At 36.8% G+C, this 23561-nt stretch overlaps 1 protein-coding gene across 1 annotated transcript in view; it reads right to left on the reverse strand.

The window, feature by feature from the left end:
• Positions 1 to 7276: 7276 nt before the first annotated feature.
• SLC26A4 (solute carrier family 26 member 4) overlaps positions 7277 to 23561 on the reverse strand; it is a 58049-nt gene continuing 41764 nt past the window's right edge. The window contains exons 13-20 of the mRNA XM_027838855.1: positions 21971 to 22040; positions 20845 to 20937; positions 18490 to 18585; positions 16339 to 16569; positions 12681 to 12735; positions 9191 to 9336; positions 8180 to 8263; positions 7277 to 7300 (exon numbers count right to left, since the gene is read on the reverse strand). Coding sequence (XP_027694656.1) covers positions 7277 to 7300; positions 8180 to 8263; positions 9191 to 9336; positions 12681 to 12735; positions 16339 to 16569; positions 18490 to 18585; positions 20845 to 20937; positions 21971 to 22040 — 799 coding nt within the window. The remainder of the gene's footprint in view (positions 7301 to 8179; positions 8264 to 9190; positions 9337 to 12680; positions 12736 to 16338; positions 16570 to 18489; positions 18586 to 20844; positions 20938 to 21970; positions 22041 to 23561) is intronic.

The following is a 23561-nucleotide window of genomic DNA, read 5'->3' on the forward strand; positions in this document are numbered from 1 at the left end:
TAATTGCTATTTACTACTTCTATGATCTTAGGTACCTCACATTGTCTCTCTGGGCCTCAGTTTCCTCATCTTTAAAAACTTATTTATGCTAGATTGGTATTTACAAACAGGACACTTAGGTAGGTAGTGATTTCAAGGAGTCAGGGTGTTAAAATATGAATCTACAGTTAAATGAATGTAGATTCTGTTGTGATTAATAAATTAATTTCAAAATATTACTGAGTTGATAGCTTTTTTTGGTCATAAATTTTCTCAAAGACTGAATAATGAATTCAGAATTTATTTGCCAATTAAGCTTCAGCACTTGAATTAGCAACTTTTATTTGAATGTATTTAGGTTTGCCTATAAGTATATGTTTTAAGCATGACATCCTTTAAAACAATCTATTTGTAAGGCATGTGTTTGGGTAGCTTAGTACAAATTAATAAAATAAATTCTCAAATTCATTGATTTTCAGGCCAATCCAGTTAAAGGTATTGCTACATAGGATCAAATCTGTTGCTACATAGGATCAAATATTTGTCACCAAAAAAAAAAAAAGTTTAAATAAGGGCATTTTATATGAAAATTAAAAGGTTATCTATCTTTGGAAAATAGGGGTAGAAAAGAAAGGAATTATTCAGACTCCACGGAAAGGGATTCAACTTTAAATGTAGAGTTTACTTTAAATGGACTCTTCTGTTTAATAATTACCACCAGGGTATTTGTGAAATACTTAATCATGAGAAGGCATACAAAGGTTTTTTGTTTGTTTGTTTTATTTTGGTTTGGTTTGTTTTTTTTACTTCAGTAGTCCATTTTGTTGCTTAATTTCAAGTCAAAATTCTTTTCTTTAATATTTTAGTGAGAAAATGTTAATAGGCAGGTAGAAAGCATGTAGAACTGAACCCTATACCTCTCTCCACACTTCAAGATTTGTTATCTTGTAAATATGAGTGATTTCTTTACCAATGCATGTCAAAGTCTGTTTATACATCAGTAAATCAGGGGTTCTTAACCTTTTGTGTATCATGGACTCCTATGGTAGTCTGGTGAAGCCTTTGGACCCTTTCTCAGAATAAAGTTTTTAAATGCATAAAATAAAACAAAATTACAAAGGAAATAAATCATATTGAAATATACTAAGTTTTTTTTTTGAAAGCGAAGTTCATGAACCTCAGGTTAAGAACCCCTGAAATAGAAGATCTTTGGTAGCCGTCCTAGACACACAATTTATCACTCTGACCACAATGAATTCAGCTGATCTGGTCTTCGGCTATGTCATATCACCAGGCTTATTCTCTAACAGAAAGGTAGATCACTTTTTTCATAGGTCTGCTGGGGTGGCACACTGAAGAATTTTTCATTTACTGTCATCAGTAAATGCTTGTTTGTGGGGTACCAAGATTTCCCCAGCTCTCCTAGTCTCCTTGTTAACATAACACTTTTCCTCTTAATTCAGCCTAGAAATGTTAGGATTTAAAAACAAATGAACAAACATAACTAGGCAATTAAGTAAAAAAGCAACATATACAAAGGCACGAAAGGTGAATATAAAATGATTAAATTTATGAGGGGGGGCGGTTTTACAAATTTCCTTTTGTGAAATAGGACTATTTTGGAATAGAGGCTTCAGAGAATGATATGGGGAGTAGTTTTTAAAGTAGGATAAAAGGATTGCCAAGCAACAGTGAGGGCCATTTATAGTTTAAATTTACTTTATTTTATTTTTAATTTATGGAATAAAACAAGCATTTCCATAACATAGTATAATAAAAAAGATGATTCACATGAAACTGCAAATCTACTGTGCAATTTGCTATTCCTTTTAAATATACAACAAAGTTATGTAAATTTCTTATCTTTTCCTCTTTTTTTCCTTCCCTCTTTCCTGCCCTATCTTTGGAAATAGATTCAGTGGTGGAAGAGATAGTAAAAGATACCCTCTTTAAAATAACTCTAGATAGTATAAAGTACTTGGAAATATACCTGCCAAAACAAACCCAGGAACTATATAAACAAAATTATAAAAAACTTCTTAAGTAAAATCAGAGTTAAATAATTAGAGAAACATTAGTTGTTCATGGGTAGGCTGGGCCATTATCATAAAAATGACAACTTTTCCCAAACTAGTTTATCTATTCAACTCCATCCCAGTTAAATTACCAAAAAAAAAAATTTACTGAATTAGAAAAAATGATAAAAATTAATTTGAAAGAACAAAATGTCAAGACTATCAAAGGAAATAATGAAAAAAAATGTAAAGGAAGGAGGTTTAGCAGTACCAGATCTTAAACTACATTATAAAGCAGTAATTATCAAAACTATCAGGTACTAGCTAAGAAATAGGAAGGTAGATCAGTGGAATAGAGTAGACATACAATTTACAGTAGTAAATAAACATAATAACCTATATTTGAGAAGTGTAAGGACTTAAGATTTTGGGATAAGAATTCATATATTTAGTAAAAATTATTGGGAAAACTGGAAAGCAGTATGGCAGACACTGGGCATAGACCAATGTCTTACACCATTTACCAAGATAAAGTCAAAGTGGATACATGACCTAGATATAAAGAGAGATATTACAGGAAAATTAGAACATGGAACATATTACTTATCAAACTTATGGACAGGCAAACAATTTATGAAGAAACGAGATAGCAAAGTTTGGTGTAAAGTAGATAACTTTGATTACGTTCAGTTAAAAAGTTTTTTGTACAAATATAACAAATGTAGGTAGCCAAGATCATGAAGAAGACAGTTCTGGGAGTAGATAGTTTCTCAGATAAAGCTCTCTCAGCGAGAGCAATTTGTAAGTCTTAAGTTTGTTATGGGTAATGACCTTGATTTTTTTTTTCCCCAAGAGCAAGAAAGGAGAAATCAGAGGAAACTCACTTTCTGAAGCAATCCATTCCAATTTTGGACACTTTTAATTGTTAAGAAGTCTTTCTTTATACTGAGTCAAAACCTGATGTTCTAATTCCAAGGTTAAGTAAAAGAAATATAATCTTTCACATGATAGCCCTTTGAAATTATTTGAAAACAATTATCATGTCACCCCCAAGTCTGATATTCTTCAGGGTAAAAATCTCCAGTTCCTTCAACCAACCTAATATAACATTTTAGAGTCCCTTTGCCATCTTGGTTGTACTCTAAACATGCTGTAGCTGTCATAGTCTTTCCTAAAATGTGATGAGCAGAGTAGAACACAGTGCTCCTGACATATTCTGATCAGTGGAGAAGAGGGGTCTCTTAACCTGTCATCCTGGACATTTTGGTGATATTAAATTAGTTTGGTTTTGCTATGGTATAAACTATTTCTAGAATTCAGCCAAAATGAGGTACTCAGTCTTTCAAAGATTAAACTTAAGGCATCATATCAAGTTTGTTTTGTTTTGTTTTAATACTAAAGACACTCTAGGGAAATGGCTAGTAGATGAGACACTTATAAGGCTGCAGAAGAGGAAATTGCACCTGAGTGAGATTAAGTGACTTGCACAGGGTCACACTGCTAGTAAATGTCTGAGGCAGCATTTGAACACAGGTCTTCCAGACTCCAGGTCCAGTCCACTGTACTACCTAGGGAAAGTGACAAAAAGGATAGAAAGAAAGAAGTGTAAAAAGAGAGAGACTCTTGTCTGTGAATCCTCAAGCAGTTCAGTAGTCCCTTGAAAGCCAGAGCACCCAGAATCAGAAGATTGAATATTTTCAGGTTCCAGGGTCAATTCCCAATTTATATCCAGGCCCTACCTACGTAGATTTGCCTTGTTTTCTCTTGAGACTATAAAAAACAAGGATCTACTTACTTGGTTATACTCTAAAGGGTGAGTTGAGATTATGGTGAGGAAAGTGATGTTAACTCCCCAAGCGACGTCATGAGATGATCCAACTAAATGAAAGTGGAAGAGTTATATAAACATCAGAGTTAATTATCTGTCATCACTACTCTTAGAAAAGACTAAATAGCATTCTAGCATTCAAAAAGTCATCTTTTCTGAAATGGGAAACCATTTATTTGCTTCTATTTTCAAACTTGAAAATGTAACTGGAAAGTGATGGTTCTTTACCTTAGGAATTTCTCAAGGTTTTGCATGCATATGAAAGATTTATATAAATATTTATTTAATTAATATTTAATATTAATATAAAGAAGACAGTGCTGGGGCCCTGACAGTGATTTTTCAGAATTTGAGGTTTGGTTGTGACTGTAAATTACTTGTTTCTGAATATATAATTTATTTTTGCTCTTCTTTTAACAAAACACTTCTCTGATAATTGTATTCAGTGGGCTTAGAAGTGAGGAGATGGTGCTTACCTTCTGGGTTGTCAAGTAGAGATAGATATTTTTGGTTTCTGAGTTGGAGTATGGGCCATTTGAAGTGTAAGATGTCCAAAGAGGTAACCTTGTCCTTAATTCTATAAGCTTGTACCCCACCACAAGGATTATATGTATGTATAGTTTTATATTCTCTCTTCTTAGTTTGAGATGAATTTCTCACTGGCTTGGCGGAAAAAAGCCCTGCTCAATTAATTGCTTTTTTACTTATATGTGAACCATGATTCATTTTCCTAGGGTGAATGCTGATAAAAAATGATTGTCCATCCTTGGACCTCATGAGTCCTGATCTAGTTTCCCATAAATTGTTATCGTTAATACAACTATACAAACTCATTAGTCAGATTTAGGCAGGATTCAAGATTTAAAAGCAACCATGACTGTAAATGCCACTTTTATGAATGAAATTTCACACAAGCCAGATGGAAATGTAGGTATGAAATGATGTGAAAAATGCGGGAATGGCAGCAATAAAAGGCAAATTGGGAAAAGCAAGAAGTTTGTTTTCCATATTATATTTAATAATTTTAAAGAACACATCACAGTCAATTAAAAGGTAACTTTATATTAACAAAAATATGTGCAAATATTGTACATGATTCCTTATTATTTAAATCTCTTTACAATATCAAAATCTTATCCATAAAAGTTTAAAATAGAACAAAATAGGCCTTTAGTTTCAAGTAAAACTTTCAGTGAAGGTATAGCTATGGAGATGTTTACTGTTCACAAAAATGCACAGGGAAACGGCATTCTTAGTACCTATTTGGAAAACAGCCATGTCACATATGGCTTGCAGTGCTCACAAATGGACACTGGCCTTTACAAACCTTTAACCTTACTGAGAAATATGTGACTTTGGTATTTTCCTTCTTATAAAAGACAAACTGCATATTCCCCCTATTAAACAGAGGCATACAGTTTTTTTTTCCTTCAAGGCTATCATTTTAAAACTAGCTCTTTAGGGCTAGAAAAATGCTTCCTAAATAGACAAGTGTGTCCTATGTCCAAGATTCAGAAGAAATCTAAAGTCAGGTAAAGGCCCAGTTACCTATGGAATGTGAAAGAGTCTCATATATTACAGGATGTTTTAGCTCGTTCAAGAGGCATTTAAGCAATACTCCTTGTTTATGATACTTCCATTTAACCATTCAGACCTGGAACCAAGAAAAAGCAGCATGGTATAATGAAGGTGCACTGAATTTAGAGTCAGAAGTCCTGGGTTCAAATCCCAGGTCCATTATGTACTACTATCTATGTGACCTTGTGGAAATCATCTAATCTATTCAGGCCTTAGTTTTCTTGGACATGATGATCTCTAAGGTCTATTTCTAGTTCTAAATCCTATGATTATTATTTCTTTTTGTTTTTCAGCAGAATAACAACAATAACAAACAAAGACAGATTCTGCCTTTGGACATTTATGCTTAGCCACCAGACATAGGGAATTTCACACATATATGCCAAGTACAAAACTTAGCCTTTCAATAAAAGATATTCTCAAATTGGTGGCTGTGCAGTTTTATTTTATTTTTTTCTCTAAGTGCAACTTCTTTAACTTCTAGGATGAAAGAAATTCAGAGCCAATTGTACTTCAATATTCCTCACAAAACCTAGTAATGCATTGGCCCTCAGAAAATATTAGGTAAGCATAACAATAATAAAGTTTGGTGTCTAAAAATCTAGATTTTTTTCAATTGCATGTGTATATTTGTACATACATGTATACACTTACTGTCTATACCAAAATCCCTTAAAAAATTTTTAGAGCATCTTAAAAGGTAGTGTTTTCCACAGCTTAATAATTTTCAACATTGAATATTTTCTCTGATATATTTTTTGGTTTTATATATTATGTGTTCATGATTTACTAAAAGCTAGTTTTTATATAAAATGCAAGAAATTTTAAAGAAAGCTTACAAAAACATAACTTTTAATTGCAATGTACCTATAAGTGTTAATATTATTATAGCTTTTCTTTTAAAAGATATGAATTTTAAAGTGCTCATACAGTTATTTTAATGTTAGATTTTAGAATAGTCTGCAATATCTAACTCAAATCAACAGTGACTTCTAAAAACATATGTAATATGCATATACTGAATATGCGTGTGGATACAGGCATACCAATTGTCTTAAGCATGATATAGGCTGTCTGATCCTAGAAATATTCATATTTTATCTTGTTTCAACTATGATTAATTAATTGTATATTCTGTAAAATTACCACTTTTTAAAAAAGATGCATAATTCTGTCATTGACTGCCTCTCCCCCCCAACTTTCACATACCTCTCTGCAGAAATACATTTTTCATAAGTACATCAATACAATTTTATAGCATCTGAATTCCGGTTAGGTTTCTATTCACAGGTAGTATCGTTTCTTTCTCATGTGCTAACTTTGTATTTAAGGGGAAAAAAAAGATTCACTTTAATTATATTACCAAAATAGACTATCATGTCATTTCTGCCTTGGTTGATGAATCATTGTAAATATTTGTGGTCTTTATTTTTCATTGCTTTATGCTTCAGGCAGAACCGCCTACAGTGATAAAGAAAAAAATGGATACTTTCTTTTCTTTGAGCTTCAGAATAACACAAAAAATTAATGCTAGTCATTCCAAATGCATCACTACCTTCCCAGATTGGAAATAAACATGCATCCCCTTTAACATTGCTAGTAAATCTGCCCCTTTTCATGGAAGAATCTTCACTGTATATTCAGCATATACTCTTAAAATTTGCTTGAATTGTTTTTCTCATTAGCCATTCTGTGCAAAACAGACTGTTTATAGACCTGGCTTAATGACAGTCTTAGGAGAAAAACATGCAAATATTTTAAAAATATGCAATAGAAAACAAATGAGTTTTAAAATTCAAAGAAATAGTCAAGATAGAAAATGCTTTCAGAGTATTGCCACACAGTCCATGGTGGTGCCAACTTCATTAGCCTTCCATCAGGAAGCGAGTCTACGCATTGCCTGCAGAAACAAAGAAAGTTGATTGATAGATCTTAATTTAACTGGAATCTATGTCTTCTTTTCCTAATTCCAGATTGCATAAACTTCACTCAAATGTACTCATTTGTGGTGTATCTCAAAATATATGTGTTTCTAAAGAGTTGAATACAAACTGAATTTGTGTAAATCTAATCATATTGTAAATGAAATAGAGAAACAAATGATTTAAAGGAACTATGCCCTGACTACTCTTTAAAAGCGCGTAATACATCAAATTTATCAGCTTTTTAAAGTCTCATTTGTGGGTCTTCTTAAAGCAGGGGTTCACCTGTGTTTTATCTTGTGATTATAAAAAATTTAATTGAAATATATATGTACACATACATGCTTTTCACCCACCTTTGCTACCAATGTTAGTTTTGTAGACAGAACAAAGCTGGGTCAGTTAGTTATGGGTAAGAATCAGAAATCAAAATTATCCTAACGATTTTCGCCATGGTTTTTCTTTAAAAACAAGATAAATGTGAACTAATTTTCATAAGTAGAAGTTGAGAATAGTGAAGATGTTTAGCCTAAAGAAGAAAAGCTTAGGAGATGTATGAACAGGGTAACATCAATGTAGAAGAGGGAAAAGATATCATATATTGCTCCAGAGGGCAGAAATAGGACCAGAGTAAGAGCTATAGGGAGGCAGGTTGCTACGAACAAATAATATTTTCATAGTGCAAACTTTCAAAAATGGAAGAACTATACAAGCAGAGTCAGGATGACTCCTTGGGATAGTTTTTGTAGATATTTCTCATTGGTCAGTTTCCAATCAGACGTTCATAATCTGTGCTTTTCAGCTCATTATAAAATATAATAAATGATTTATTTTATTTGTAGAAATAATAATCATACCTCATCCTGGACATCAAGACCATCTTCATTCATCTCTCTGTCCGTTAATTCAAGAGGATCTTTATATTCTTGTATCAGATTAATCTTGACAAAGAGAATAAAATTAATATTCACTGAGAACATAATTACCCATTCCAGTAACCTAGTTAATTTTGCTGCTATAGACATGACAAGAGCTATAAGTCCACACAGAAATGTTGAGGATAAACTGGGAAAATTAGAAGTACATACTGAACTAGGGGTCAGAGCATTTCCTTTGGGTTCAGCCCTCAGAGAAGCATTGAAGTGGGATAGAGATGTAGGGTGTAGGTTCCTGTATCCTCTGGCCTATCCTAAATCATGCTCAAATAACACTATTGGAAAACCAAGAGGTCAGTGACAAATATTTACTATGAGTACCTGACACATGCCAGGAATGGCAATGGAGACCCAAATAAGTATAAAACAGGGTCATGGCCTGTCCTCAGATACATGGAATGCTAAATACAATTCTGAATAAAGGTAGGATCACTGAGGTATGTAGTTCGTTCCTTAAACAAATTCAATAGAGGTGAGAGAATTAAAAACAAGATTCTGAATGCTGAGGTTACTCAATAGTCTGGTCTTCTTAAAGCCAGACCAGAGATTTTTTCAGAGTCCAGATCCCCTATGTATTTGGTGAGAAGGTTCACAATATGGAAACCCTTAAAAAACCAGTGAACTTCTTTTGTTTTGTTAAGACAGTATCAAATTTGAACAGATCCTCATGGTTCTCTGGGCTGTGGGCTGGTAGACCGTTTTTGAGTTCATTTCTAACCTAATCCAAATAGCAAAAAATTGCAGGATTTAAACTATTTTAACTCCATTTGCAAAACTGAGTTTCACATGTAGTCTTTTGAAAAGGCAGTATATGACTAATGTCCAGTTTTTAAACACACCACATCAAGTATGGGTGTCTTCTTATTTGACCAAATGGCTTTTATAAAGCTTTCTAACCTCTTTCAAAGAGAGACACAGAGATTAAATGTTTACCTTTTCCAAGATAGGGTCTTGAATAGTTTGGGTTTTAACTTGACTCTGTATGTATAACACAGCATCATGAACAGTCAGGAAGAACATGTCCATTACAATATTATCTTCATAGAAGCCACATTGCTCCAGTTTTGCTATCACATGGTCTTAGAATGAAATATAAAAAAAGAAAATATGTTCAAGTTAAGAGTAATGAGAGTACAGCTCCATACCATCAAAGCAGATTATTAATATCTTCTTGCCTGTGACTCCAAAAATCAATACATACGTTCAGTTTGTATTTCTAAGGAAGCAAGGATATTTTTCAAACATTAACCAGTCTTAAAAGTTTACGTAGCTTACATGTGCATTGTAGTTCTTTGCATGTCAATTCTCTTTTTATAAAGTGACCTTTAGGGAAGAGATCGAATTTTTGCCTTTCTTGGTATCCCCCCCAGGGCTTAGCACAGGACCTTGCATAGTAAGCATTTAATAAATATTTGTTGACTGATTGGCGATAGCCCTAAAATAATCACACTCACACACACACACACACACACACACACACACACACACATTTTTAAAAATAACATAGCCTTGGATCAGCTAGGTGGTACAGTAGATAGAGCACCGGCCTTGGAGTCAGGAGGACCTGAGTTAAAATCCAGCCTCAGACACTTGACACTTACTAGCTGTGTGACCCTAGGCAAGTCACTTAACCCCAATTGCCTTGTAAATAAATAAATAACACAGCCTTGAGCTTATGTACTTAAGTGCTTATGTACTTCTTGCCTAAAGGTAATTAATAATATTTATCATATGGGATGGTTCTCTGAGAAGAGGAGGGCTATAAGAATACTAGGGATAACTATGATGATGTAAAAAACAGAAGACACCAATAAAAACTTTTTAAGAAAATAAAATGTTTTGTTAATCAACAAGCATTAAATGCTTACTATGTGCCAGGCACTGTGCTAAGTTCTGAGGAGACAAGGAAATGCAAAAAACAGTCCCTGCCTTCAAGGCATTCCATTCAAATGGGGGTATACAGCATGTAAATAGTGAAGTCTACAAAACACATACACAGTAGATGCATGTACTGTTCCAAGAGCTTACGTTCTCTCAGCGCATGCAAGATGTTCATGCAATAGCTAGTCCAATTACTCTAATTAGCCTCATCATTCCAATCTTGGCTTTACGCACAGACACCCTAATACATTTTTTTCTGACTGAAAACATTCTTTCCTATAAGAAAACTTTTGCCTCTCCAGATAGCTATTATTCCCCTTTATCTACACTACTTTAAGTAATTCAGTATATTTGTGTAGGTGAGTATGTATGTGCATATATTGGTTCTCTGTACAAATTTAGCACTTGATTACATAATATTTTCTTATATTTTTTGTTTGCTTCCTATGTGTATGTAGTGAGAGTGGGGGATTGATCAGAGGACTGCTGACCAATCTAGTTCCCCCATACCATATGATAAAATTAGGCATGTAAAGGGTAAGTAGGAGAGCCAATGAGATGTTGATGAAATTGCAAATCAGCCATGCCCCTGGTCACAAAATATGTAACTCAGATTTGCTTTTGCAAGATTTCTTCTTCCAGAAACAGCAAGAAAACACACACAAAAAAAAACTGTGCCACTTCATCATAACTTACAAGCTGCAACCCTTCTGATGCCCACTTTCACAAGCAAACTTCAGGTCTTTGTCAAGGTAAAAGGCCATATTTATTGTATATCTTCTGATGCAGTAGGAGCTGTGAGTAGAGAAGGGCTGGTCTGAGTCACTTCTACCCCCTTCACCTACCCCACCCCCTTCCACCAGACCTCTAGCCCTGAGGCTCAGAGTTGTGGCAGCCTGCCCGACCTGCCCAACCTGGAGTTCAGGTGGAGCAGCGGCCTGAGGCCATAGCCCTTACCACTGACTATTGTTTCTTGAGCTTCTGTTTCACCTGAGCAGCTTTTTGCAGTCAGGTTCTTTTTTTGTTTGCTTATTCTTTCAGCCTATTTCTTAATTTTGGAGTTTGTTAGTGTTGGGCTCTGCTCACTTCTGGAGAAGAGGGGGAGATGTCTGGCTTGAGCTCCTGTCCTTTTATGTTCTCCTGCTGCTTTCACAATCCAGTATGGGGGCTTGCAAGTTTTCAGTGCTCCGAAGGGAAAGTCTGTTCACTGCTCTCCTGGTCTGGGCTCTGCAAGTTCTTGACCCAAGTTTGAGTCTGTTGGCTTCTGTGTGGTTGGGTTTCAGTAGACTCTTGCTGAAATCAGTCATTGCTGGCCCTTTGGGAGATTCTGCAGATTTAGTGACTGAACTGCTGGCTCCCCTTTAGTCTGGGACATCCTCCCCTGGTTATTCCACTGTTGGACTAAAGGCTAGAACTGGGCTCAGTCACATAGCTAAGTTTCTGGAACTTGTTCCTGCTCAGTACTCAGCTAGGTTCTGTGCTCCCTTGAATTCTTCCTTTCTATCCTGGATCTGGGACCCAGAACTGGGTAATGGGCAACAGAGCTTCCAGATGGCATCTGTTCCTGCTTCTAGCACCCTGAGATCTTTCTGCCCCAGGGCTTCCTACCCAGGGACTCCCTTTTCTCTACTCTACACTGTTGGCCATACCCCACCCCTATGTCTGTGACTTTTCTTGACTTTCTCCCAGCCAGACATCAGTGTGACCATTTTCTGTGTTGTAGAGGAGACGTGCTGGGTAAACTAGGCAAAAATATTTCCTTTCACTCCATCGTCTTGACTTCACTCCGGGGCCACTATTACTGTATTTGTGTATTTCTTATCCATCTAACATGTATAAAACTATGCTACTATTTTTTTTAAAAATTAGGGTCTTATACTTTTTTAAATGTAACACTGACACAGTTTTGGAGCATCATGCCCTTAATTCCATTCCTTCATGGCTCTGTAGTTCTTATTGCACAATTTTTCATAGTGGAGTGCTTTTGGAGAACACATTTGTTCATTATAGTAGAACTGCCTATATATCAGTTTCCCACAAAATATTGTAATATTCTTGGGAGCTGGGCCCATGTCTTCTACTTATGTTACAAAAGAATGAAAATACTGTGCATTGGACATAGAACAAAATTATACATGTTGACATAACTAGAGAGAGAAATATTGGTGGGGTTGGGGAGATAGAGTGGAAGATCATTCTGTATCCCTGTCCCAAGATAAACCTCTTCGTCCTCGAGGAAGTTTTTCATCAGAGAGAGTGGGGGAGGGGGGTGGGTGAGGGGAAAGATGTCCATTTGAGGTAAGTCTTCATTCAATGGGAAGGCCATCTCTACCCACATCTCACCCTTTTATACTTTCTCACTGATGCAACCCAGTCAACAGAACATGGGTTTCAATGCATTCCCAGCACTACTGAGTAAAGAGGAGGTTGTGTATTTTCATTCGGAAAGGTACTCATACACAAAGTCCCCAGACTCCACAGGTCTGGGATGAGGAGGGGCAGGAAACTGTGAATAAGTATATGCATACATACGTACACTTACCTTTAAGTGAAGCAAAGTACACATTCACATCAATTCTATGGAATTCTTTTACAATCTGAAAAGAAAAGTGAACTTTTAATGTTGATGTAAATTCATACATGATTCTTATGGGCGTGAATTAATATAGCCACATTTCTATAGCATCTGATCACTAAAGTATTACCCAGCTCCAAAAAGTTCCTCAAATAAACAGAACTTGGGAGTTGCCACAAACCTATGAAGGAGAGCTAGTGTACTGAATGACAGGCAGGATCTTAAAAGATCTTGGCAGGCTAGAAAATTGGGCAGAATTCAATAAGATAAAATGTAATAAAGATAAGTGTAATATCTTGCACTGAAGTTTGAGAAATATACTTCACAAATACAAGATAGGTGAGTCATGGCCACACATCAGTTCCTCTAAAAAAGGATCTAGGAATATTAGTGGACTTCAAGCTCAATACAAGTCAACAATGTGTTATGGCAATTTAAAAAGTAACAACGGCTTGGATTTCATTAAGAGGAGCATGGCTTCTTGGAATAGGGAGGTGATATTTCCTCTGTACTTCATCCTGCTCAGGTGACATCCTGAGTATTATAGTCAGTCTTGAACAGTACATTTTAGAATGGATATTGATAAGAGTAACCAGGATGCAAAAGGCTTCAGATTCAGGGGCAGCTAAGTGGCACAGTGAATAGAGCTCCAGCCTTGGAGTCAGGAGGACCTGAGTTCAAATCCAGCCTCAGACACTTGGCACTTAACTAGCTGTGTGACCCAGGGCAAGTCACTTAACCCCACTACCTAGTCAAAAAGCTTTAAAAAAAAAAAAAAGGCAAAAGACTTCAGATTCACGTCATATGAAAATTGTTGAAGGAACTGGGCATATTTAACCTTGAGAAGAGGTTTATGTTGGACCCAAGTATTTAAGCATTCCAAAAGGTAAAGGTGAAGAAGTAGAATCCAGGAATGTGGGAGAGCCTTTGCAAAGGAACACAGGCAGGGGCAGCTAGCTTAAATACCTAAGTATTTAAAAAACATCATCTGGAAGAGGTATTATTAGACTGGAACTATCCTCAAGTTCCAATTTTTCCAAGAATCCTTTCCCAGTCCTCCTCAATATTAGTCCCCCCACCAATTTATCCTTTATGTGACTTTCTTATACATAGTTGTTTGTGTTGTCTTCTCCATTAGACTCTGAGCTCCTTGAGAGCAAGGATTGTTTTTTGCCTTTCTTTGTATCCCCAGCATTTGGCACACAGTAGACATTTAATAAATATTAGCTGACTGACTAGATCCAACAGGCAGAACTAAGAGTGATGGATGGAAGTAACCAAGAGTCATATTTAGACTTGATTAAGTGAAAAACTTCCTAACAGAACTATGCCATAGTGGAAATGGCTGCCTCGGGAGGCAGTAAAGGTCTTGTTGGGCATGTTATAATGGGAATTTTCTTTCATTGGGTGTATGGGAGGTATGGATTGAATTAGATGGCCACTAAAGTCCATTCCAGCTCTGAAAATCTGGTGAATCCAATAAGTTTGCAGATGAAAGAAATTTACACAGACAATGGAACTTTAAATGAATAGATAGATTGTGCTAGACCCATTGGAATGAGTACCATACTGAGGGGGTGGTTGATTTCCTTTATATAACCCACACTAATGGGAGGAGAGAGTATCAGCTCACAGTTGTATTTGAGTGAGTGCTTCTGTTGCCGTAGGCAGATGTATGTGTGTTAAAAACTTCATTTTTTCAGAGACATTTATCTATAATATTTGATAATAATGAGGGTGTGTACTAATATATACATTATAAGTAAGGGTGTGTTGGTAAATGTTTAACAAGTAGCTTTCTGAAAATATTCATATGCTTAAGTTTAATATTCATTATTAAAATTTTCTCCATCACTTTCTTAATTTTGGACCATAAGCTAAATGATGATTCAAGCCCGCATTTGTAGTACTTGCCAATTCCCAAGGTGTAAATGCTCACCCTAAAATTGTAATAATTGGCTCTTCCAAACAGGTATGAGGATGTCTCCAACGAAACTCTGATTATAAGTAAATAATATCTGTGAAAACCAAAAATTCACTTTTTTACTCCCTTTCATTTGAAAGGGCAACTAACAATAAGGCTGTGTGTGTGTGTGTGTGTTTGTGTGTTTTGAATAGAATAAAAGCCAAAACCTTCCTTCAGTTGCCTCATGGTTAATAAGTAGAAATATATTGGGGAAAAAAATCTAAGTATAAAATGTTTTCTTCTCAATTTCGTAAAGTCTCCCCTCTCTTCAATCCATCTTCCACGTAGCTGCTAAAATAATTTTCCTAAAGCAAAGACCTGACCATGTCACCCTCCCATTCAAGAAGTTTCTGTGACTCCTTATTGCTTCTAAGATAAACTACAAACTCCCCAGCATAGCATTTCAAACCCTTCATAGTGAGGTTTCACACCTTTCCAGATATTTCCCATTACTTCCCTTCACACACCCAGCATTTCTAGTCAAAGTGGCTTGCTTGCTCTTTCATCTTCTGCTTGTGTTCCTTTTATTTTTTTTTTTTCGTTGTTGAGGCAATTGGGGCACTTGCCCAGGGACACACAGCTAGTAAGTGTCTGAGGTCACATTTGAACTCGGGTCCTCCTGACTCCAGGACCGGTGCTCTATCTACCATGCCACCTAGCTGCCCCTGCCTGTGTTCTTTTGCAAAGGCTCTCCCTCATTCCTGGAATCTACTTCTTTTTCACCTCTACCCTTAGAGTCCCTGGCTTCCCATCAAGACTCAGATTCTACTTTCCTACAGGAAGACTTTCCTGATTCTCCTGGTTGTTCCTCCTGTCCGTTACTAAATTATCTTGTTTTTACTTACCTGTGATATTCCCCAAGTAGAAGGTAAAGTCCTTATGGGCAGAGACTATTGAATTCTAGCTGAACTAGAGCTTACTTCATACTAATATTTGTGTCACCCTAGGCTGATTGCCTGAGCTTTGACCCAAGTTATCTGTCCACCTGGATTTTGGACCTTTTGCCCATCATAAAGTCTGATGCTCATCTATCTCTTAATCTGTGGCCTCCTTACCTGGATTTCTGATCTCTTATCTATTCCTGACCTTTGATAATTCATTGCATACTCTTCAATTCATTCCTTGACTTTCTGGATTCCTGAGTTATTACTTGTTCTGATATCTAACTGTTCTGATAACTGCTTGTTTTTCGTTACTATCTGGCCCTCTAAATCCTGGCACCTGACAACCTTCACCCTGCCAGTCTCCATATAAAAAGTAGTCCCATTGGCAACAAATCTTTGTCTCACAGAATTTCAGAGCTTGAAAGGCTGTCAGAGACCATCTAGTCCTTGTAAAAGATCATTTTGCAAATAAGGAGGGTGAGTCAGAGAGGTCAAGTGATTTGCCCACGGTCATTCAGCTAAGTAGGTTGCAGGGCTGGGATATGAACCCAGGTTTTCAGATTCCAAGGGCAGGGTTCTCTCACTCGATCACAGATCCCTAAGCTCCACATCCTACACACAGAAAATAAATAAAATAATGACCATCTTAGGGCTAACCCCATCCCATTTTATTTTCCCAGAGCTCAGTGCAATCAGAGACATTAATGAATTAGCTGGAAACTGTCTGCAAGCCAGTAGTTAGAATTTTTTGTACAAAAGTAAAAGAAAACTATACCATTCGTAGTGATCTCACTGCAACAATATCCAGGAATGATACTGCTCCAAAATCGAGGATCAGGCTGTGAATGGGGACTTTGGGAACATTCACTTTGACAGGAAGTTCTGAATTCCAGTCTACTCGGATCTCTATTTCCTTAGTTGGGATATTCAGGTCTTCAGGATCTTCAGGATCTTCATCAGGCTCAAAACCTTGATTAGTGGCACAGGCATCACTGACAACGCCATTCTAAACCAAGAAGACAATTCCAAGAACATTGTGTGTGAAATTGGGAATTTCTTTCCAAAGTTGGCTTCAAATAAACTTAAGATAATAGTAATAGTAATGACACTTTAAGCAAAAGCAAAATACGTTACATATATTATCTGATTTGACATTCACAAGTACCATTTGCCAGGCAAGTCAAAGCACTCAATCACTACCTTCCTACAAGAACCCAACAGAGACAGCTTAAGACCCTGAACTCATAAGCCTTGGTAATAGAATACCTCTAGACCATGGGTCCCTCCTTCCAGCCTGGGCACCACAGACCTTCCTTGCCACCACCACCACTAACTGTGGATGGTAGCACCTTCTTGGACCCTCAGTCCCACTTTTAGCCCAGCCATCATCTTGGGAAGCAAACCCTGTGGCAGGTTCTGGAGCCCAGCCTCCTCAGCAGCCACAGCCACTGAAGATCCAGAAAAGAAAATTCTTACCACCAAAGTCTTTAGCACTGTTGAATGGTTCTACATCAGAATGGATTTGATTTTATCAATAGAAATGATTTTTTAAAAAATGCTTTACCAATCACTTGGCCACTGGGCTCTAAGGACTATGTTACCTTTCCATTTGAGTGAAACCTTCTATGCATTGTCTCCTCCATTAGAAAATGAGCTTCTTGTGAGCAGGGACTATCTTACTTTAATTTGGGCCCCCAGTGCTTTGCACATAGTAAATCCTTAATAAGTATTTGTTGGTTCATTCATTCATTACTCCCATCTTACAAATGAGGAAACAGGCTACAACAGTAAATACCTCGCCTAGAGTCACATAGTTAGTAAATTGCCAAACGCAGCATTTGAACCTACATCCTCCTGAGTCCAAGCCCATGCCTCTATGTATTCTACCACTTTTTTTCTTTCATTCTATAAAGCTGAAGTTCCAAAAGAGAGATGACTATTATGTGGATATATGGTATCTTGGAAAGAACATTAGTTCAGGAGGCAAGAGACCTGGATCTTAATCTCAATTCTGCCCCAACCAGCTGGATGACCTTGGGCAAGACTCAGGACTTTCTTCATTTTTAACATTAGTAGATTCGATGAGACTGTATCTAATGTCTTGTCTAGCTCTAAAATTCTGTGATTCCAAGTAATACTCTCAATTAATTTATTTCACTAAATAGGCGTATGTTCTTCCTTAGAAGAACATAGAAAATGGAATAAAGTAAATTGAAAATAAAAAGTAGAAAAACACAGGTAATAGAAGTCAAGTTCACCTAAACCCAAACTCTGAGCCTTCTGCAGAAAGAAAAAATAAAGAGCAGTAGGGACAGACAGATTTAGAAGACCTTGTGCTAGACTTTACCAACAGAGACATCATTGAGATAATCAGCATAGAAATGAATGATCACAAAAGTCTGTGGACATCTTAGAATCATGGACCATTAGAGCGGGAAGGGAGCTGAGAAAATCCAATCCAACCCCACAATTTTTTAAAGATAAGGAAACTGAGAATCAGAGAGATAAAAATCACTTGCCCAACATCACACAACCAGTTTGTAGCAGAGCCTGGTGTAAAGCCTTGGTCTCCTTATTTCAAAGCCTGTGCTCTTATCCATTGTACCAGCTTATCCCACATCATGAGTGATTTTCTAATGCAGAAGTGGATTTATTTTTCTATCTTTGTATGCCTTCCATTAACAATAAAGTTTACAAAATGAAATGTATACTCTTTGTGATGGAAGATTTTACCCTAAATTCCTATGGAAATAATCTGTCTTCTTTCAAAACCTAAAAAGACTCAGCCCAGATATTCTGTTTGTCCATATGACCTGATTGTTAGCATCTGGGTGCCCAAATAGTTAGATGTCAATTTTAGGCATTCAACATACTTTCATAAAAGTGAAGGAAGAAGTGGGGAGAAGAAAGAAAAGTGCATCTTCACCTTTGTTGCTCGTAGCTGTCCCTTTTTAATGAGTTTCTGTATCTTCCTCAGTGCTTTTAGCCTCTTATTGTAAACTCGAACTGCATCAAACCCAACCTTTGAAAAGAAGTAAGTTACTTAAAACATCTGGATCATCATTTATACAAATTCAATTCAACAAGCATTTATTAAACACCTGTTGTATTCCAGACTCGGCTCCTTTCAAGGAGATCACATTCTACTGGGAGTGAGGAAAATGCAACAAATACACAGATAAGTAAATTAAAGATAGGAAAATAAATACAAAGTAACTGGAAGGCTCTAACAACTGGGAGAATCAGGAAAAGGTCTCTTCTAGAAGTTGGCACTTGTACTGAGCCATGAAGGAAGTTATGGTTTCATGAGGTAGGAGTGAGAAAAGAGATCATTTCAGGGATGGGGTTGATGGAGAGCAGGAGGGAAGAACTGCCTGTTTAAAGGTGCAGGGGTGGGAGATGGAATGTGTGTACAGTGAGTAGTCCAGTTTGACTAGACCACCCATCTGAGGGGGAGTGATGTGTAATCAGCCTGAAGAAATCAACTGGAAATAGATTGTGAAGGGCTTTAAATGCCAAAAAGATGGGTTTGCATTTATCCTAGAGATAATAAAGACTCACAGAAGCTTCATGAGGAAGGGAGTGACATGGTCAGTTCTATTTTTTAAGAATATCAACTGTATGGGGGATGGATTGGGAAAGGATTAGTTGAAGGAAGGCCAATTAGATTATTGTAATAATCAAAGTGAGATATAATAAGGACCTGAACTAGAGTGGTCGTGGTATGTGTGGAAAGAAGGGGGTGGATACAGGAGGCATGGAGTTAGGAGCAACAAAATGACACCTGACCTCAGTTTTGTATGTGTTGGATTTGAAATTCTAGGGCATTCAGGTGAAGACGTGAGTCTAGAGCTCAGACAAAGTGGGCTGAATATTTGGGAATCATTTGCATTGAGATTATAGTTGAACAAATTGTTCTATATTATTGTGATGAAATACTATTGTGCTATAAGAAATGACAAGCAGGATGCTCTCAGAAAAACTTCAAAAGACTTACATGAACAGATTCAAAGTGAAATGAACAAAAGCAGGAGAATATTATATACAGTAACAGCAATATTGTATGATGATCTATTGTGAATAAATAACTTAGCTATTCTTAGCAGTACCATGATCTAAGACAATTTTGAAGAGTTGATGATGAAAGGTGCTGTTCATCTCTAGAGAAAGAACTGGTGGAGCCTGAATGTTGATCAAAAATACTTTTTTTTAGTTTCTTTATTTTTTATGGGGTTTTTGTCTGTGTTTTCTTTCACAGCATGAATTACATGGAAATGTGTTTTGCATGACTGCACATGTATAACCTATGTCAAATTGCTTTCCTTCTCACTGGGGGGGAGTGAGAGAGGGGAGAAGAGAATTTGGAACTCAAAATTTGAAAAAATGTTAAAATTGTTTTTACATGTAATTGAGGAAAAAATTAAATATTCAATTTAAAAAGAGATTATAGTTGAATTCATGGGAGCTTCTGAGATCAAAAGGAGAGATAGTTCTGAAGGAGTCAATAGTGAATAGAAAAAAGAGAAGATCTAGGATATAGCTGGGGGTGATGGGAGGGTGATATGGATTATGATCCTAAAAAAGTCTGCAAAGGGATGCTTCAAAAGGTAAGAAGAGAACCCTAACAAAGCAGTGTCATGAAACCCAGAAAGGATCCAGAAAAAAAGAAGGCAGATAGTCAACACTGTCATGCTACTGAAGTCAAGAATGATGAGGCCTGAAAAAAGGTCATTAGATTTAACAATAAAGAGACCATTGGGTGACCCTGAAGAGAACAGTTTTACAAAGAAGCAAGGATGGAAACCAGAATGCAAGAGGTTGAGGAGTAGGAAGTGAGAAAGTAGAAATGAAGAGTACGGATAGCTTTTTCTAAGAGTTTGGCTGAGAAAGAGAACAGAAAATTAGGATGATAGCTTGAGAGGATGGTAGAACCAAGTGAATTTTTTTTTTTCTTTGTTTTTTTAAAGAATGGAAAAGATGTGGAAACGTTTAAAGGAAGAAAGGAAAGAGCCAGGGGATAAGGAGAGGGTGAAAATTAAAGAGGGAGCATGTTCAAAGGGGCAAGATGTCTTATACTATTTAACTTTGAGATTATTTAAATTTTCATTATCTGTATGTCTTACCTCCTCAATCAAATGATATTGCTTGAGGGTAGGGACTTCGTGTTGTTACATTTTTTAACGACCACTACAATGTCATGCACAAAGTATACACTAAATGTATGTTTGATAAATGACCAGTCAAAGAAAATTAAATAAATTTCCAATGATGCACTACTTACTGTGGACTTGAGACATTTTTTAAAGCCATCGATATTGCCATAAAAAATAGGACTATAAAAGCTAACAATCTTCACTCCTTCGGGTTCATCGACCTGCAGTTTGGAGAGGAAAGTATTTCTGCAATTAATTTCAAGCCTCATGCATTTAATTTTAAAAGCTGCAGGGACTTTGAAGAGCAATCCTTCACAAGTACTCTAGAGCTTGGCAACTAACTTTCATTTCCGTGTATTGGACATTTTCAATTTTGTGTTTTGACAAAGATTTTAGTCTGCAATACAGCTAACTCTTGACTGTGTCAAAAATCTTTTAAAAAAAATTTTTTTAACCAGCAATAAATAGTATGACTCCCATTGGAGAGATGAAGAAATTAAATCCTAGTGACATTGTAGGAGTCTTTTACTTACCATGGGTCACAATGCAACATAATTGAAGAACCAAAAGCAATATTTCTAGAATCATGGAATCTCAGAGCTTAAAGAAGGACTTTAGAGTTCATCTAGTAGAAATCTTCTGATTTTACAGATCAGGAAACAGAATCATAAAACTGAAGAGCTAGATGCAACCTTAGCAGTCATCAAATTGACTCCAAAGCCAAAAGGAATCCCCACTATAATGAACCGGACAGACTAGTGATCTTCTAGCTTCTACTTGAAGGCCTCCAAAGCACAAGTAACTCACTATATCTTAAGGCCACTCATTCTACTCTGGGCAGTTCTAGTTCTGAAATTTTTCATAGTGTCAAGACTAAACTGGCATCTTTACAACTTCTACCCATTGCCTATGGAGACCCAGGGAAGGTAAGTGATTTAGTCAAGATCACTCAGCTAGTCGATAAATAGCAGAACTGGTACTAAAACATGGGCCTCCTAACTCCAGTTCTTTGTCTCATCAGACCATACAGCCTACAAATCATAGGGTCTCTCCAAATCAAAAGCACCCTGGACATCCCCTTTAAAAAATTCCTAAGAATGTTTGTTGGGAAGAGATAGGAATCAAAGTTATTCAACTGGAAGAAGTTACCTGAAGTTCATGCCTAGAGCCTTGGTGAAAGGAAGCAGCCTGTGAAAGTATTCATCCCACAAACCCAAACCTAGAACAATGATGGAGAAGGTCACAGGGACTTACATTCTTGTAATCCTTGGTGCTTTTGTAGAGGTCTGTGCCAGGGACATTTCCAAGGTTATTCCATGAGGGACTAAGAAAAAGGAAACTGTGGTCAGGGTACTTTGTCATAGGCAAATTTTGGAATGGAACATTTACTAGCCAGCCCTTAAATCCAGGCACTGAAGAGCTCATTTTTTGATGTTATTGAAGATTCACACTTGGCTGCTGAAGGTTGAAGCTTTTCCTTATCTCTTAACTCTGAATCAGATACCTGGTGTGAAAGTATAAGGCCAGGGAGATACAGCTTTTTATGACTGAGAGAAAGAATGGATTCCATTTTATGCTGTTATATATACTTCAGTGGCACCACTTTAAGTCAACCTCAGATGCTTTGTGGCGGTAAGCATGGAAGATGGGGGTTCTTAAAGCTTCTTCCATTAGAGAGCAAGCTCTGGCAAACCACAGAAAGGTAGGATCACGAATTTAGAGCTGAAAGTGCCCTTAGAAGTCATCCAGCCCAACCACCTCATTTTACAGATGAGGGAACTGGCACCAAGGGAAGTGACTTCACGAACAACTAATTAGAGTTTGAGAAAGGATTCAAAGCCATGTCTTAGTGACTTTAGGTCTAAGGCCTCTACACTACACCGTGTGCTTCTTAGCCCTATTAAAACAGAAGGGTTTTGAGGATGGGACTAGCAATGTATTGCGTCTGTCCTTTGAAGTCTAGCCTAATTAAGTCAGAAAACAGAAGGTTGGCCAACAGATGATTTTTTTTTAACATGGCAATATGACCACTCATTAATCACAGAGGGCCTATAATCTGTTGGTGGCACAAGTACTCACAGTGATAAAATCACATATCTTTCAAAGTGTGTTTGGATAAATTATATTAGCATTTAAATAGCACTTTAAGTCTTGCAAAGCACTTTATAATTATTATTTCATTTTATCCTCACAGTATCGTGGGAGGTAGGAGGTATTATCATTCCCATTTTACAGAAAACTGAGGCTTAGAGAGGTTAAATGACTTGTCCAGGGTCACAGAGGCCAGACTTGAGCTCAGGTTTTCCTGACTCTCCGCTGGGCCACCTATTTATCACTTAAAGGTTTGTGAAATGCTTTACATATGTTAACTCATTTGATCCTTAAAATAACCCTGTGAATTAGTGGTATTATTATCTCCATTTACAGATGAGAAAACTGAGGAAGAGAGAAAAGTTTGAAAAGTATCGATGGCAGTGCCATCTACCTACAACATTCTTCCTGTCCCTTTGTGCAGACTACCTGGCCTTGACCTGCCTGGGTCACAAGCTGCACAACCTAGATCAGGTCCTTTTGGCTCTTCTCATCTTGTTTCTTCATCCATAAAATGAGGGACTGGAACTAGCTCACCTCTTCCAGAGTTAGATGTATGAGTCTTCTGCTTCTCCGAGTACTCTCTTTCTTTCCAGACTCAGCTTAACTTTTCCCTCTTTTCCCACTCACTTCAGGCTGATTGCTCTCTCCTGTGAGCTCCCATGGCACTTTTTGCCCCTAAAATCTCCTTGCCACTTAGCACATGCTACCTTATGTTGTTTCTTTGTCTTTTTTTTTTTAGATGTCTAGATCT

The sequence above is a fragment of the Vombatus ursinus genome, unplaced genomic scaffold, assembly GCF_900497805.2.
Source record: "Vombatus ursinus unplaced genomic scaffold, bare-nosed wombat genome assembly UNPS02014830.1, whole genome shotgun sequence".
Lineage (NCBI taxonomy): Eukaryota > Metazoa > Chordata > Mammalia > Diprotodontia > Vombatidae > Vombatus > Vombatus ursinus.